At 37.5% G+C, this 17669-nt stretch overlaps 2 protein-coding genes across 3 annotated transcripts in view; one reads left to right on the top strand and one right to left on the bottom strand.

Annotated features, from left to right (window-relative positions):
• Nucleotides 1–17669, top strand: part of LOC144649964 (glutathione synthetase-like) — a 93710-nt gene that overhangs the window by 42762 nt on the left and 33279 nt on the right. The window lies entirely within an intron of this gene.
• LOC144649987 (CDP-diacylglycerol--inositol 3-phosphatidyltransferase-like) lies at nucleotides 5720–11206 on the bottom strand. 2 transcript variants are annotated; one of them, XR_013569989.1, is made up of 8 exons: nucleotides 10977–11206; nucleotides 10130–10267; nucleotides 9644–9683; nucleotides 8118–8231; nucleotides 7505–7589; nucleotides 7035–7116; nucleotides 6356–6688; nucleotides 5720–6185 (listed from the first exon to the last, which is right to left on the bottom strand). XR_013569989.1 is itself a non-coding variant. In XM_078509612.1 (7 exons), the coding sequence occupies exons 1-7, from the start codon at nucleotides 11011–11013 to the stop codon at nucleotides 6519–6521; spliced, it is 666 nt and encodes a 221-aa protein (XP_078365738.1). In that variant the 5' UTR covers nucleotides 11014–11206; the 3' UTR covers nucleotides 6348–6518. The 2 variants fall into 2 exon arrangements, 1 of the variants encoding a protein (XP_078365738.1); XM_078509612.1 differs by lacking the exon at nucleotides 5720–6185 and having other exon boundaries at nucleotides 6348–6688.

Here is a 17669-nt window from a genome sequence, read left to right as displayed (position 1 = left end):
ACTGAGTTTTCCCAATGTCACCCGACACCCAACTAAAAATAGATTACAAGTTCTGCCGTGTGCAGTTTCGAAGGGAAAAATTTCACCAGATGAACCGGTTTACATATAAAAATACTGTTTGTGTGTGCCGTAAAAATCTTCTTAAGAGAAAAAAACGTTTTCCTTTTTAAATACACATCATTCAGTTTGGAAAATCTGCGGAAAATCAGAACTTTTCAATTCCGTGTTGTTATTATACTTCTGTGTTTACACAACACGCAAGTCATGCCATCTGTCTGTTCGTGATAAACTCTGTTCCTCTGAAATAATTTATATTTGCAAAAAAAATAAGCTTTGGTTAAATTTTTTTTTACTAATAAACAACACTTGCTTTGGAACAATTGAAATGTGTATTTATTTACGAATTACTTATATTTTTTTTATTAAGGACAGTGTAAAAAATGTTGAGGGATTTCTCAAGAAAACCCTGTATTCCCAAAGCATAACTACCAACCGAAGATTTGTTTACGTTATAAAATTGAACTAGAAACCTGAACTTAACAAATAAACTGCTATATCCGACCAGTTCGTTTTACCTATAACTTAAAATGTTCCAATGTTTACAGTGTAAAGCGCTCTCTGACAGTAGATGAAAACTCAACAAGCTGGAAGCTAAATAAAATAATCCTTGACCTTGAAGCCAACTTTAGATGATTTCCTGCCTTCCTGGACTTGAAATTGCCTTTCCTTGTACCGTGAACGGATTCAATTCACCAAATTAAACCGAAACTGGACGAACTTCTTCTCAACTTGCGAACTCCTCAACCTTTCAACTTCGCTGCACGTGAAATTCACAATTTCGTTTCGAAGTTCGTAATTTGATTGACAACTACTTAATGAAATTCCCCCTAAAGTTCGTAGCGAACTTCGCGAATTTCAAACGAACTTCGGAAACCGTTCGTGAAAAGTTTTGTGAAACACAATGTAAAAAAAGAAGAAAAAAAATTACTCAGTCTGCACGGTCTGCACGGTCTGCACCGTCTGCACGGTCTGCAGTCTGCAGTCTGCAGTCTGCATGGTCTGCGTTTTATACCGACCGGTTCTGTAGGTCTCTGTAAACATTATAAAATGATCGAAAATCCTTGCGGACCTCCAAGGTTGCATTCTGCATTTATTTTTGAAAATTATACCGCAGTTTTCTCTCAAACTCCTGTCATGTAAACTTCAGGGCACTACAAAAAATTTTGCAACGACTTTTGCTGCTGTGCCTTGCTGTAATTTGGAGAAGTGGCGTTGGGATTGTGAGCTACTCCGCAACTGTTCTTTGGCGAAGCGAACGAGCAGTTTTGTTTATATCATTATGAATACGAAATGAGCACGTGTGACATTAATTCATGACAAGAATTCGCACTTTTGAAAGGGGGGTGTCATTTATATGCACGCCGACCATCCTTGGAGGGGAGGGAAGATATTTGTCGCATTAGAGTAACATGAGGTGCGTTAAGCTTGACTATGCTACCGCTCAAAACATCGTACACCTAAGATATACTCTCTTTGCAATGTCACACAGCTCCTCGATATCATCAGGTCGAGGGGGTGTCTGCGTCAGATCACTGATGATATTGTTTGAGCAGATTATAACGGTGCAACAGTTGTAAAATCTGTTATAAAAAATGTAAATTTGAACGTTTGAGAAATTGTAAATCCACTTCGATTATTAATATAAAAAAGCTGGAATCACAGAATTGACTAGTCCCCACGTTTAATACTAACGCACCTCATGTTACTCCAATGCGACAAATATCTTCCCACCCCTCCAAGGATGGTCGGCGTGCATATAAATGACACCCCCTTTCAAAAGTGCGAATTCTTGTCATGAATGTCACACATGCTCATTTCGTATTCATAATGATATAAACAAAACTGCTCGTTCGCTTCGCCAAAGAACAGTTGTGGAGTAGCTCACAATCTCAACGCCAATTCTCCAAATTACAGCACTGCACAGCAGCAAAAGTCGATGCAAAAATTTTTGTAGTGCCCTGAAGTTTACGTGACAGGAGTTTGAGAGAAAACTGCGGTATAATTTTCGAAAATAAATGCAGAACGCAACCTTGGAGGTCCGCGAGGATTTTCGATCATTTTATAATGTTTACAGAGACCTACAGAACTAGCGAATACTTTTTAACGGTTAGCTCGATCAACAATCGGTTAGGCACTTCTATTTAGCAAGTATTGGGGAGGCTTTTCGCAAAATATTGGGTTTGTAGATTATTTCGTGAAGAAGCGGCAAGTGTATAAAGTTACAGTAAATTTTAAGAGTTTTATTTAGATGAGTTTAATATTTCCAAGTATTTCTTCATTTCTACTCCAACGATTTTCTTGAAACTTGGTTATCTCATGTGTTAATTCAATATTATATAGCTTATTCCAGAAATTTAGCAAAAATATATCGGCAAAATTTTTTTTTGGATTCAATTTTGTTCAAAAACATGGGTCCAGTTAAACGCCAATAGCATTTAAAATATATTTCTCCATTGCAATCAAACTTTATCATGTTATTGCTAAATGATACATGAAAGTTTTCCCAAAGTTTCAAAGCCATCGCGTTAAAGCCGAAAAAGTTCTGACGCAAAGTATGTCACTGATGAATACGCCCGAAATAACTACGGAGCCACCTTAACAAAAACATTCCCATCCAATAATGGTCCGAACGCTCAAGATTAAACGAAAAGGCTTTTTTTTCGTTTTGTCCAGGTTTCAGTTTTGATTTTACGGCTGACAAATTTTACAATGAACATTATTATATGGTGAATTTGAGCGATTTGAAGAGCTTTGCGTTGACTTTTATATATTGACTCGAGGGCATTAATCAATAATGTTGAGTGACCAAGGTGAAGTGGAATATTTTTGACCGCACGTTGCGAACTAAATTTGAAAATTCACAAGAAATTTCGGTTGAAAAAGAAATTTCGGTTGAAAATGGATTTTCAACCGAAATTTCTTGTGAATTTTCAAATTTAGTTCGCAACGTGCGGTCAAAAATATTCCACTTCACCTTGGTCACTCAACATTATTGATTAATGCCCTCGGGTCAATATATAAAAGTCAACGCAAAGCTCTTCAAATCGCTCAAATTCACCATATATTTGAAGTAGATTTACGTTTATTTTGAGCTTACATATAGACATTACTCGCAATACTTGAAAAGATTTCCGCAGAGCGCCATGCATTTATTATGCATACAAATTATTCCATATAATCGTTCACAAACGAACCATGACGAACGCAGTCATAAACAGAAAGAGAGTTACAAAATTATATGCGTAACTGTGTGTGGTGCTCTGCGGAAATCTAGCCCAATCTTTTTACGGTAATACATTTCTTAACATTTCGAACATACAAGCACTCATACCGCTTGTATAGGTCACCTGTGTTAAAATTTTTTGTGGTGTTTCCATTCGGTACCGTAGGGTGTTCCGCCGCCTTCTTAATATTTACGAATGTGATCCTAAGGCTTTATTTGCTACGTATATCTCTCACTCACCTATCAAGTTAGGCACCAAGAAATAAACCTTCTGCATGTTTGATGATAACTCAATACACTACATCGAACTACAGCTAACCAGTAGACCGATTAAATGGCGCTAATATAAATTAAAATGAAATGAATATAATTAAAAACCTTAGCCTCGTGCTCATGTTTCTAAATAAAATATTTCTCTCATCAATGCGAGGCTAAGGGGCCGATTCGCACAAGCGGACAAGTTTTGAAATGTCCTGACATTTTGAGAAACAATTGTCGCGACTAGTTGTCAGAGACATCTTGAAGGAAACAAAGGATGAAATGACTAGTAGCTTTGCACTTGCTATTGATACACTTCTCAGCCGCTTTATGCAAAGAAAAAACGCTTAAAAAATTCTGGCTTTTGGGATCAATATACCTTAACTACTGAATTTTAGCGAAAATTTAGTACTTGTTAACTTAATCTACCCCCCCCCCCCCTTCCCACCCCAGAGAAAAACAAAATGAAACATAGTCGACTTAAAATATTCTTACGGAATGGATGCCGGTAACTTTGTTCTTTTTGGCAATGTAGATGCTCATTCAATTTCAAGTAACTTTTTTCAGTACTGAACATTTATTTCCATCTTGAAATTAGCTATATGTTCATTAAAAAAACTGGTTTATACGATCACTTAAATTTTGAAAATCCGCTAATTAAATAGTCGCTAAATGTTGCTTAGAAAAAATCTCTATAGCTAAAATTAGTAGCCGCTAACAATAGTAACCTTAAGGTATGTACCAAACACTCCTTGTACAGTTTTGAATACGCCTTTAATTACACTTTGCGTAAAACTTTGCGATTCACTTGGATACATGTAAAACAAAGAATAAATAAAAAAAAGTAGAATAAATAAACTAGAACTTGAAACTTAACTATAAAACGGAATACAAAAATTCAACAAGAATCGAGAAAATACAAGGAATAACGATTACTTACAAGATCTGTACGGCAACTCTGGATAAAACGAAAGATTCTGTGTAAAAACGTACAATATTTTACTTTGGTGCATACGCATAAACCGAAATGTGGACTTTTTTTTTGCTGAACCGTTCCAAATTTTTTTTGCCCCTTTTGCTTCCTTTTTTTCTGCCTTCTTATTCTCCTTACTTTCTACTCTTCGTATCCTTTCTTTTGGCCAAAAATGTTTTGACGTTATCATTGGAAAACACTGAAAAGGGGACCTTGACCAATTACAGGTGTACCGGCCTGTTTAAGCAACGATTTTGCACCAAAAATAAATGGCGCTTTTATTTGATTAGCTCTGTCAGAATGCAACCGATATTCAAAATGAACAGTCCTGTAGAAAGGTCGATCCAAGCTCTGTCAGATTCTTATCACGAAATTCCACTGACGTGCTTATTGATGACGTCACAAGTGAATCAATGACTGCACCTCCAAATAGCGCCTGAATGCGCGTTTAGGAGTGAAAGGGTTAAGGCAAATTTAGGTGACCAACCTAAGTACAGTTGTGGTATACATGTACATGGGAATTATCATGGTACACCATAAAGCATTGTTACAGAAAATATCTATACTATCTATAAAACAACTTAGAGCGACTAAGGGTGACTTTCGGCGAATTTAGGCGACTTTGGGCGATTTTGGGTCTCAGAGTAGGCCTTATTTACGGATATAATCCTTCACTACGTATATTTTGACTCACCTAAAAATTTAGACAAAAAGAAATATTAAACCATCTGCATCCTCGTGTTCCAATGAACAAAATCGAACAAAAGCAGATACAGAAGACAAATACAATACACTTCATCGAGCTACAGCTAACCGATAACTCTTAAACATGCATAGAAAATATAATGGTTATTTCCTTGTCCAACGGTACACAAGGGGTCCAGGGTCTTCTTATTATTTTAGCCTTTTTCCAGTTCAAATTGTACAGTCAATTTTTTTAAACTAGAAGCCGTGAACGTTTTTTTTGAACAAACGAATATATGATATACTTAGACATGTTACAGTTTGCAACAACACGTATGTACTGCTCACTTTTCAGAAACAAAACTATCGATTGCAACGAACCAACGAGTCAATTTTCCACTAATAATTTTGTCCAGTTTGTAGGTTTTGCTTTATAAAGTAAGCGACTTTAAACTTGGGGGGCCTCCCCGGACTTAAAACAGAGCTGAATTAATCGTGCAGCCGTTCAGGTTTACGGTACATCCACGGTCTATAAGGCGGACATGACACCTATCTAAGACAGACATTTGAGGCTGTATCAAAAGTGGTGGTTTTCGTTCTCCACAAGACGCACAATTTGGTCATTTCACGTCAGCTGTTTTGCATAAAGCGGTTAAAAACAGGAGCACCCAACGAGAAATTCAGTCCAAAGTTTTGGAATGTCGTTGTATTGATTTCCCGCATCTTTTAGTGCCTTTTTAAAAGGATTTTTGTGTAAATTAACACAGTTAAATATTTTCGGTTTTTTCTAGCTGAGATGCGAGCTGCTGTTACCTTTCCGAAAATCGTAGCTGGCGTTTTCCCGTACCATAGTTAGTAGAGTACTCAAAACAACATTTTTACCTCTCCGAAAACAACAGTTGATATATTACCCATGACGAAGTTTCCAGGTGACATTCCACTAAAGAAATTCTGAGAAGATGACAGGTCATCCGAACAGATATTAACCTGCCTCGTCTCCAGGCGTCCTCCTCCTTGGTTCGGCACGGTTCGCTTGGTGTTGTGGGACTGACGTGCACGGGTCGCTTGGCATTGTGGGCCTGATGCTGTTTTCCCGCCTTACCGCCTCAACGTCCGGCCGATCGGCGCGGCGCCTGAGGACGAGGCAGGATATTAACCGAAATGATCCGTTGGGTGCACGTGCCCCTGCTGAAAATGGTTCAATGTTGTCCAATGTTGCACGCGTAGGGCTTGTTGTTATGCTCATTGCACCATTTGTTTCGGAATGTTCTTGTTGCCCTCGTGGTATTGGTTTGCGTAAATGCCTATGATTGTCATAATTCAGCTTTTGTGTCGTTTTCTTGAGTCCTCCTGCTCGTGTAACCTGGCAATTTCCCCAAAAGAGTTTATGACTAAAAGGCCACAGACAATAACTTGTCTGTAGATCAGGAACGGAGCACAAATCCACGCAAACAGCACCCATAAACTGCAGGATGTTCCAGCCAATGTTACTGAAAAAAAAAAGCCAGTTGCCACAGACATCAATTTTCAAAATTCCCTGACTTTTCCCTGATAAAAATCATGATTTCCATGAGCAAATAAATACAAAATGTCAGATAAAGTCGCGGCCTCTGGCCTTCGCTTTCAAAAGAAAAACATCGCTGAGATCACAATGACCCGAAATGTTTATTCTGTCCCTTTCAATTTTCCATGACTTTCCTTCAAAATCTCAATTTTCCTTGACTCAAAATAAAATTCCCTGACCTTCAAGAATTTTATTTTTCCTTGACCATTTTCTAACTTGTGGCAACCAAAAGCCTTCAAACAACTGATAAAAAATGATACGTTTTCACATACCTGCCGGTCCTGGCGAAAAGTGAAGGAGATAAAACATGGCTACGCACATATCTTGACCAATAATGACCAGGGTCGTGATGGGCTGTAGTTGGTAAAAAGCATAATTTCATAATTAAAAAATCAAAACATAAATAGAGACTGGGTCTCTGTGACATGTCTGTTACAAGGCAAAGGGCTAGATAATTACTGGTATGAGTCAGAAGTTATGCATGCATGCTAAAATGGAATTTGTTACAAGTTTTCCGTTGTTCGCATCTAAAATATAATTTTATTTTGACTAAATTATAGAATCATAATCATCATCATCATCATTAACTGAATTTTATTTCTCCAACTGGTAAATACGGCTAGCCTAGAATATATACAATGTGTACTTTCACTCAAGTCCCAATTATATCTCATTTCTAGGGACCTGTCTGCAAAAGAAAAGACTTAATTAAATAATTAGTGAAAATAAATTCTGTTCTTACTTCCTCAAAGAAAATCCTCAACAACCAGGGATCGTAACTGCATGTCTTTTTGAACGTGTTATTTGAATGTGTTAGCAGGGCACATCTGTTGTAAGTTGGAGAAAAAATTATGTATTAAACAATACACCATAAAAAGCCTCCAACCCCCAAAACAAGCCCCCCCCCCCCACCAAGTCTGAAAAGTTAAAACACAGAAAACAATAGCACTGCCTTGGACATAAACACAGTGCTTAAGTGTAAGCTTTTAAGAACATTTTGATAATGAATCAGGCCCTAAGTACTGCACAGCCTGTTTTTTGCTGTATATCAATTTATGTTATAGAAGCTGGTTCAGAAACTTTAGATGTTCATTTTTCTTATTTTGTTTTATATCACATATTTGTCAAGAGTGTAGTGTACTGTCTTTTCAATGATTTTGTGCTTTTCTCATAATTTAAATCACAAAATTTTAAAGACACGAAATCCCTTTCTAACATAACTCTTAGGGATAAAAACCAACTATTTTGCAAGCATATTTTAAAAAAATAGTAAGCACCCCCCTTCCTACCCTCCATCCTGATAACTGTTGTTCCCACAAATAGACTAGGTACAAAGTACAAACAAGTCTATATACCTGTAATAATTTGATAAGCTCCCTGTAATTTCTAAGCAGACAAGCAACTGGAAAACAAACAAGTACTGAGGATAAAACACGCACAGTGCCATCATCATTCCTATCCTTCCGCACCTGTCAGTCATAAATGAATTAATTAAAATAAGATGATAAGTAGAGATATAGAGCTCTCATATGGGATCCTTGAGATTTTAATCCGGGGGGTGTGGGGTGGGGGGTGAGACTCATATAAAAGTGACAGGGGTGTTCATATGAAATTTTGAAAGCAACCCCTAAAAGGACGAACATACTGAGACTTACTTTGTGGGTGTGGCTTAAATTGATTTTCACCCCTAAGAGGTAGTAATTTTTCGATTGAACCAGTTTCTGTCATGTATTTTTCCAGGTTTTTACCCTGAAAAGTACTGGGATGGCTTTAAAAGCTGTCTTACCAAACCCCAAATTTCAACTCTTTCAACTCTAAAAGGCATGACAAAGTCCCCCCTGGTTTGGTCACTTAAACAACTACCGTAAAATTCCGGTTATAAGCCCTGGGCTTATACAACTTCGCAAGGGGTTTTGAGTGGGCTTATAAGCGGAGGGGCTAATATCCGGGAGGGCTTATACGCGGAATAGAAAAAACGTTTCGGAATGAGCTATGGCAGTGTTGACCGAAATACGTTTTAAAGTTAAAAACGCATAATAAAGCAACATTTAGCCCTGTTCAGTACTGTCAACCGGCCGAGGGGGGCTTATATCCGTGGGGGGGGGGCTTATATTCGGATGTATTTTTTTGTTTCTAGGAAGATGGGCCTATAACGGGGGGGGGGGGGGGAGGGGGGCTTATAAGCGGAGGGGCTTATAACCGGAATTTTACGGTATTTTCCAAAAATAATTTTGCAGTTTATAATATAAGATAAGATTTAATCTTCACGCCTATCATTACAGATCTTGCTGCTTGAATTACCGGTAGTTCTATTCAGAGAACTTTATAACTCCATAATTTATCAGTAATTCCATCAAAATATTGCCAGCTGCAAATTGATTGAATTCCCATTTAGGAAGGAGGTGAATAGGGGTATGCAAATCAGCCTTTTTATGTTGGTTCTTTCTTACAGCCATTTTGTAAGTAGTTTCATTTCATTGCTTGTTTCTGCGACATTTCTGCCAACATACCGCTGAAGACTGACCAAAGGGATCTAAACTTCCTGACATGAAGAGTCTGGATGCCAGGCCAAAATTCTCAGCTAATCGACTCTGACCCACTGTATTTTGATAATCCGCAAATCCGCTCAATATTTTGCAGAAATCCACAATCTGTGCGCATTTCAAGAGCAAATCTGTTGATCCACAAACCTATTCACCCCCCTCCCCCATTGAAGCCTCAGGTATAGCAGCAATTCAGTCCCGAGCTTGGAAGTAACCTGGTTGATAATTTCATTATTCTAGTCACCCCTGAACTTGACAATGTCTCAATATTGAAAATAGAAATTAAATAACTATTATTTTTCAGAATCATTTGTAAATTATAAGGGTTTAAAAAATACCTGTCAACAAGGAAATCAAGCAAATCTCCATATCTGGAACCTTACATAAGACAAAAACAAAATTTCATTGACAGAGCTTCTTGTATTTTACTGTATAATTTTAACAAAGTCAAAGAAATATCCAAAATTTCTTTGTTGTAGGTTATGGAAATGGAAAGAGCATGATGTTTCAATCAAGGGCCCATGGCTTTTAAGAGTAGCCTACACCGCTTGAACTTAGCTCAATTATGCATCCGGGGGGTGGGCTCTATTTTTAACTTTTCCGATATAACCCCTTAAAATGCTTAAACAACTTGACCGTGCAGTTCGTTAGGCCTATAGTCCATGATGGGGATTAACCCCCCCCCCCCCCAGGGTAGTGGGAAATGCATCTCTACAGCACAAACCAACTCCTGTAGAATATTATATAGCTAGTCCATTTTCTCTTAAATGCCAGGTTTCCAAGGTCAATGAGCTTCGATTCCTTCAGGGCATGTGTTTTCTTACACTGATTGAAGTACCGTGCTGACACTCCATCAACAACATCTAGCAATATTCCACCAGTAAAATGAAGAACAACAGTAAGAAATGGCTTGTGTAGCATGAAGAAGAAGGCAGCTAGATTTACAACAACACGCACATAACCTATGCAAAAACAAAATGTTAATGTAAAACATAAAAATTGGCCATCAGTTTATGCCAGAGAGGATAAAGTCATCTAGACGTCTTTAACGTCTAAGACATTAAAGGCGTCTGGTATAAAAATGGGATGCGTTTAGTAGACAGCTTTTCAGAAAAAATATATTAAAAGACTGGGTTCTACACTCGGAGGACACTGGACACAAAGACGTTAAAGCTATCAGACGTTAAAGGCGTCTGTAATATTTACTGTTATTATACAAGTTAACCGTGTCCCGTTTTTATGCTAGACGCCTTTAACGTCTGAGACGTTTAAAGCTATCTTATTTACGGGTTTTTTACTAGACGTTAAAGTCATCTCGAGACAGCTTTAACATCTCAGACGGCTATAACGTCTCTAGCATAAAAACGGACATTTAGCCCTTTAAAGAACCTTTGCCAGGATCTTCAGAATTCTCCCCAAAGATCTACAAGGATCTTTTGAGGATATTGCAAAAATTTTTAAGGAACTAAGAAAACTTGCCAAAGATCTTAAAGGAATCGTCAAAGATCATACATTCTAAATATTTTTACAACAGCGTCAGGTGTTACAAGGATCTTTGCGAAGGTTTTTGTCAGTACTTATCATGTCAAGGATCTTCAGTGATCTAACATAGGTCCTTTTACAAAACGGGGGATTCGGTCTAGGCATTTACTACGAGTATTTCCTACTTACCAATCAAGTTTGGCACAAAGAAATAAACCTTCTGCATGTTTGACTGGGACAACTCAACACCGTTTCCGGTGTTTCGTGCGTGACGTCCAGAAAACGCTGAATAAAAAACTCACAACCACTGCATGTTAAATGTTAGTATACAAAAATTATAACGTTCACCGATTTGTTTTACGAGTCCACAGAGTTTTTAGCAGGCATATCAGCTTTCCGTCTGTCGAACGCCTGCAAGTTGTTGTCCAAAGAGCCCTTGAGGATTTTGGTCTGCGTTTTGTTACCGTTTCGGTAGGTACGTAGTGTAAAAATCATTAAGGTGTGATCGCATTTGTTTGTTCACGCTTGCAAGTAACCTGAGATCATGCCCTTCCTCCCTAATTGTCAATTGCCTAATTTTCCCCTCTCCCTTTCGAAAAAGAAAAAAGAACGCCTGATCGCAGGTAAGAGGCTTTTCTAGCGCAACTTCTGAGAGGGGGGGGACGGTCGGGAATAGAGGCTGGGCAAAGGATGGTCATATTTTCCGGGTATTTTCTGTTCAAATGCCCCACCACACGGCGGGCGTGTTTAAAACACGAAATGGCGAAATAGCGAAATGGCGAAATGATCATGAAAGATAAGAGCCAAATTAAGTTAAATGATATTACCGTTCCACTGAAATCTGCATCTGTTACATGAATTATTCTGTGTAAACTGTAACGACAAGGAAATAAATCCCGAGAAGGGCTTAGCATAAGCTTAATAAGTAATACTCACAAATTTTAACGTTTTTAATACTGGAACGAACTACAACCAATCGTTCCAATCACTAATTCTCCGTCACGGACATTATAAATCCAGTCTCTCCTTGTTAACAAGTTTCTCTTTTCCTAGGATATTTTTAATCAAAAAGGCGGCCATACCTTTTTGGCATTGAAAGAAAACGATTTGTTTGTCTCACGTCAGGAGGAGCATGACAGAAGGATTCGTCTGAGCAGTTCTTCCTTTTCCATGTAATATCTAAACTTTTTTTGAATTGGACTTTCACGTCCTTATCCTTTTACATCGAAGTTATAACTTCGTTTTCTGTTTTACAACCGTGGAACGAAGACGTCAACAAGGCGAGACAGCAGCGTTTACGTGCCGCCGCCTCACGTAATGAACAACTGTAAATTATTTGTATGCCCCTTATTATTTATTTATATATATTTCCTTGTCCTTACGTTGTACACAGACAACAGATGTGGATTTCACTGGAACGGTAATATCATTTAACTTAATTTGGCTCTTATCTTTTACAGCTATTTCAATAAACGTTGTCGGTTTAAAGCTAAAAGCTAAAAGGCAAGACCGTATGGTGTTCTGGGTATTCACTACAAATTTGCATATAAGCTTCATTAAATGTACAAATTTGTATTTCGCACGTGGAGAATTCACGAGTTTCTTTTTTCCTCTCAGGAGGACTTTCTGTAGCTTTACTTTCATTGTCGCTTGGTTCTGAGTTTTGAAAATTCTTCTAAAATTCAGTGAGGCTAAAACCACCTTGATTCACATGTCTGAAGAAATAGAAAACGTGCAAATTCGCTGTTGTCATGTCATTATATAATTTAGTATTCAGCACGTGCAGTTGCCCTCTTCTTCTACCCATACTGCCTTTCAGTCTTGTCTTTAAGCTTTGATCCGGACAACGTTAACTGAAATAGCTGTATATCATTTCGCCATTTCGTGTTTTAAACACGCCCCCACATGGCATATATTTGTGGATGGTAAAAAAGTCACTAAGCGTCAATAAATTTTTGTTAAAAACACTGATAGGTGCAAAAGTGATAAAGTTTTGTTTGGATGGAGCGGTAGTCGAATTTTCTTTACAAATTTTAGTAAAAATCAGAGCGAGCGCCTCACGCCGTGAAAGATCACTTTTTTCTGTCTGCAGCTGAAGAACTCGTTGGCAATTTCGCCCCAAATGTTTATGGAAAAGTCAAGACAATTTTTTTTTATAACGTTTCCCGAAACTTACCTTGCGTTGCGTTACTGGTGACGTCATTTTCACGGTGCATTTGCTTTCTTCACACCTTGTCATCCCCCAAATCTTTTGCATAAGCGTTGTTTTCAATTTATCTTGGGATTTACAATGACGTACAATCGTCCCCAGTGATTTTTTTTTTTTTTTTTTTTTTTTTTTTGGGGGGGGGGGGGGGAGGAGGAATAAACAAAGTGTATTATGGAAACGTGAAAAAAGCAAATACACTCATCTACCATAGCCCTCGACCAATGTGTGCGCGAGAATTCTGCCAGTTGTGTAAAAAGTATCTTGCATTGTAAATAGGTATTCACCAATCATAGCGCACATAATATCTTCCGTTATTTTATTACAATGAGTGTTGTTTAAAGACTCTCATTCACTCTCTAACGTTCGAACCAGTTCAATATCAAACACAACAGATACTTTTAAAAAGAACTTAACGTCAGTATAATAAAATTGCTGGCGTATTTATACATTCTTTAATACCTAGGCAAAGGAATACGTTCCATCGTATAGCTAGCTTTAAGCTACTTCTCTTGACAATAATTACATAAAAAACTATAACAAAAAATATAACAGGTTTGGCATTTATTATTGAATTTATACATTAAGTGATGATAAAAACGTATACGTAATTCACACTTCAAAATAGTTAGAAAGCCACCCCACTTACCCTACGATTATTTTATAAAATAATATATACACAAGAGAACCCAGTCTTCGATCTGCTACTCTACATTAATGGTTTTATTTGTTTACCAACTGGTACAGATCGGCCCATACAAAAATATAAACAACTATTAAAATAAACGGAAAATGCTTGGCATTTTCAACAATGAAAATTTACACATGCACTTATAAAAAGTTATTCTATTTTTAAATATTTTTTTTTTTAATGCATTTATCGTTTTAGCGGTCCGTACACTTAGCATTTGAACGCTCTTTAAAAACTTTGCCATTGAAAGCTTTGCTGGTCGCTTTTTAAGTTTTGGTTTTACGACACTCGATCAAAAATCGCTCTATATATAGTCACAGCGATTCTATAAAAAAACAATTCAAGCAATGTTAGCCTTTTATATTAACGAGGAAGCCGAATATTTTAAGCCTCATGGTTTCTTTTCAGGCTTTGTCGCCACTTACTACGTTGTAAAATAATTCTTTTTTTTTATTGTTATTACTTGGTGTGGTGAAATAATTAAAAGAAAAAAAACAGCTCTACCCGTCAAGCTAGTTGTTCCAGAGTTTTGAAGTCTACATGACTTTATTTATCCACGGTAGTTCCTCTCAGAAAAAAATTATTAACAAATATAAGAATTAAAACTATTATGATATAAAAGTAAATTACAAGAAAAATGACCCAGACTAAACTAACCACTACCTATTTAAATAAAAACAAAGAAACAAAAACGTATTGCTTTTCAGGGATGCCGTGTCTAACTCAAATCTGAAATTACTCAACCTAGTCTTGAATTCCTTTAATGTTTTTGATGTTCTTATATCACCTGGAAGGCTATTCCACAGCGTAGCACCGCTATAAGAGAAACTTTTTTGAAAATAATCGGTGCGAGGTTGAGGAAGAGCCAGCTTTATTTCACTATTTCCTAATCTATAACTAGTTTCTTAATCTATAACTAGTTGTCTTGTTTGAATAAGTTCAGTCAGAAGTATATTGACTTCTGGTGCAGTCCATAACTACTTGTACGGACTCTTTGTATGACAAGTGCCCATGGTGCCTGTTCCAGGTTACTATCCAGGTTGCCTCGTTCATTCGTCGATGTGCAAAAATAAAACGGTCCCTAGCAGAGGCAGCGGAGCGTTTTGGAAACGTGGGGGGGGGGGGGGGCTAAGACTGGTTCAAAAATACTCGGCACGTTTTCATATTTGAAGAAACTTTTTTTCGTTGTAGCAATTTTTGTTTTCTGAGCAGTTTCTAGACCGAAGATTTCCGAAGATTCACCCATTGTTGTTCGAAGGCCAAACGAACGTTTTTTGATCATTTTTTGAACTTTTCCCCAGATAAACGAAGTTTCTCGAAGACTTCCAAGGAAGTTTCGAAGATGTTTGAACTTACTCACGAAAAGGAATATCTTGACAAACTAATTTTACGCTGCGCTCGCAAGATTTTCGGCACCAACCCCCCCCCCCCCCAAAAAAAAAAAATTGTTTGGGGGGGGGGCTACAGTCCCCTTGCCCCCCCGTGCTCCGCCGTCTATGCCTAGTACTATCCTTAAACACAAGTTTGATTCAAGTTTGTTGTTCCTAATCCGTCTAAATTTTCCCCAGCCGTAGCCATCCTAGTTTAATTTCGGTTCAATTCCACTTTTTTAATATTTTTCTTCCTTAAAAAGACTATTATTTTAAGGTTTCCTATGGCGGCCTTTTGCGGACTAAATTACGAATGACCATAAATCGGTGTTATGTTGCATACATCAATGTTGTGTGAACTAAAAGATGTTTGATACAACCAAAAGATGTTTGATACAACTAAAAGATGACCGATACAACTAAAAGATGTTTTATACAACTAAAAGATGTTTGATACAACTAAAAGATACAAGGTATTTGATACAACTAATTGAACTAAAAGATGTTTGTTACAACTAAAAGATATTCGATCCAACTAAAAGACGTTTATTTCAAATAAAAGATGAGGAAGCGGAAATGAATTTTGAAAACAGGAAGTGACATTATACCCAGCTTCCCTGTGATCCAACGCATTTGTAGATACAAAATGGCTTCGGGTGGAGCTGCGAGATAGCTGCCAGATACACTAGATACCGAAAGGGATTTTTGAATTGAAGCAGGCAAGTGCACAGAAACAACGAAACACTGTAGCCACTCTATTCGATTCTTCGGAGTTCTTCATTCGTAGACTGGACGAATAGGAAAGAACTTTAAATGTTCTAACTGTAAGAATAGAAGAGTCATACACACAGGAAGCTTGCTTAAGCGGGTACTTACACCACCTACTAGGTATCCTAGGCCAGCTACGACTGAAGTCAGCTTCGAGACAATTGCCGCCGAAGAAACAAAAAGGAATCTTGATACATTCGAGGAGTCGGTTACTTAAATAGACAGTCTATCATGGGTATTGGTAACAAGGAACGGTGAAGTTTGAAGACCATCCAACAGCAGTTGAAAACATTACATGGAGAAGCAGGGTAAGTAACCGACTTCTCGAACAAATCAAGATCCCTTTTGGATTTTTCGGCGATTCTCTCGAAGTGACTTCATAGCTCGCCTAGGATATCTAGTAGTGATTAAGCTTCCTGTGCGTATGTTCTTTCGTATTCGACCAGTCTACGAATGAAAAAAATAGAAGAATCGAATTGAGTGGCATTGGTGTTTCGTTGTTGCTGTGCACTTGTTATTAGCCTGTTAAAATAAAATAAAATAAAATAAACCTTTCTGTATCTGGCAGCCATCTCGCAGCTCCACCAGAAGCCATTTTGTATCAACAATTGTGTTGGATCACAGGGAAGCTGGGTATAATGTCACTTCCTGTTTTCAAAATTCATTTCCGCTTCCTCATCTTTTATTTGAAACAAACATCTTTTAGTTGGATCGAATATCTTTTAGTTGTAACAAACATCTTTTAGTTCAATTAGTTGTATCAAATACCTTGTATCTTTTAGTTGTATCAAACATCTTTTAGTGGTATAAAACATCTTTTAGTTGTATCGGTCATCTTTTAGTTGTATCAAACATCTTTTGGTTGTATCAAACATCTTTTAGTTCACACAACATTGATGTATGCAACATAACAATGATTTATGGTCATTCGTAATTTAGTCCGTAAAAGGCCGCCATAGTTTCCTTCAGTTTAATACTAATTTTCTACATCAGGAAAAGGACTGAAAAAAATCTCAATTGAGAAAGATATGAATGACTCAGTGACACACACTACCCGGAAAAAATCGCGAGTTCTCCACCCACGGGTCCCTTGACACCCGTGTAAAGAAAGTCATAGGGTGCGTTTCTTTGGGAAAATCCAAAATTGGATCATTGATCTCAGATCACACGGATACTTTGCCCCCAAAGAAACGAAGAATCCGAAAACGGATTTTTTGCCATGACAACCCCGTAAACACATTTCGCGCAGAACATAAAATATCAGCACAAATTTATTTTTCGTCGAATGTATCCTATCTAAAATCTTTTACAAAAACCACACGTCGAAGTAGATCTTCTTTAGCGTTAAGCACAATGTGGCGAGAAAGCATCTGAAAGCGAAGAATGATTGCGAAATGATCAGTGCAAATTTCACTCGTGACAATTTCAAAAGGATACAACTTCCGTAGGCACACAGTGGCTGTTCTAGAAAACCTGTATCCCGTTTAAAATGATACTACATACCTATCTGAAGCTACCGTTTCCTTTTATCGTGAAATATTTTTGTATTTTGATCGAAATAACCGCCTAAAACTTTCCGTATGGCAGTGTTTACAAAGAGCGAACCTGTATTTTAACAGCATAGACCGCTGGGCCAAGGTACTTTTTTCGAATCCTTTTCCAAAGAAACGCACGGATCATGAATCCTAAAAATCCGGATTCAGATATGATCTGATGTATCCACTCGAAGTGTGGATTTTTCAGATCATTGATCCAAGATTAATCCATTTTCGGATATAGGTAAAGAAACGCAAAATCCGTTTTTGGATCAAGAATCCGGATTTGGATTTTTCCCAAAGAAACGCACC

Source organism: Oculina patagonica, chromosome 4 (genome assembly GCF_052425735.1).
Source record: "Oculina patagonica isolate OP01 chromosome 4, crgOcupat, whole genome shotgun sequence".
In the NCBI taxonomy this organism is placed as follows: domain Eukaryota; kingdom Metazoa; phylum Cnidaria; class Anthozoa; order Scleractinia; family Oculinidae; genus Oculina; species Oculina patagonica.
Note: the sequence above shows the minus strand (reverse complement) of the source record. Positions and strands in the feature narration are given on the sequence as shown.

What these genes read in the sequence shown, in the direction of transcription:
- LOC144649987 (XM_078509612.1), bottom strand. Translation starts at nt 11,013, where the DNA reads ATGCAGAAGGTTTATTTCTTTGTGCCAAACTTGATTG. An exon ending in CTTTGTGCCAAACTTGATTG is followed by an intron (nt 10,268 to 10,976) that starts GTAAGTAGGAAA and finishes GTTTTTGCATAG; the next exon opens with GTTATGTGCGTGTTGTTGTA. An exon ending in TGAGGATTTTCTTTGAGGAA is followed by an intron (nt 7,117 to 7,504) that starts GTAAGAACAGAA and finishes TACCAACTACAG; the next exon opens with CCCATCACGACCCTGGTCAT.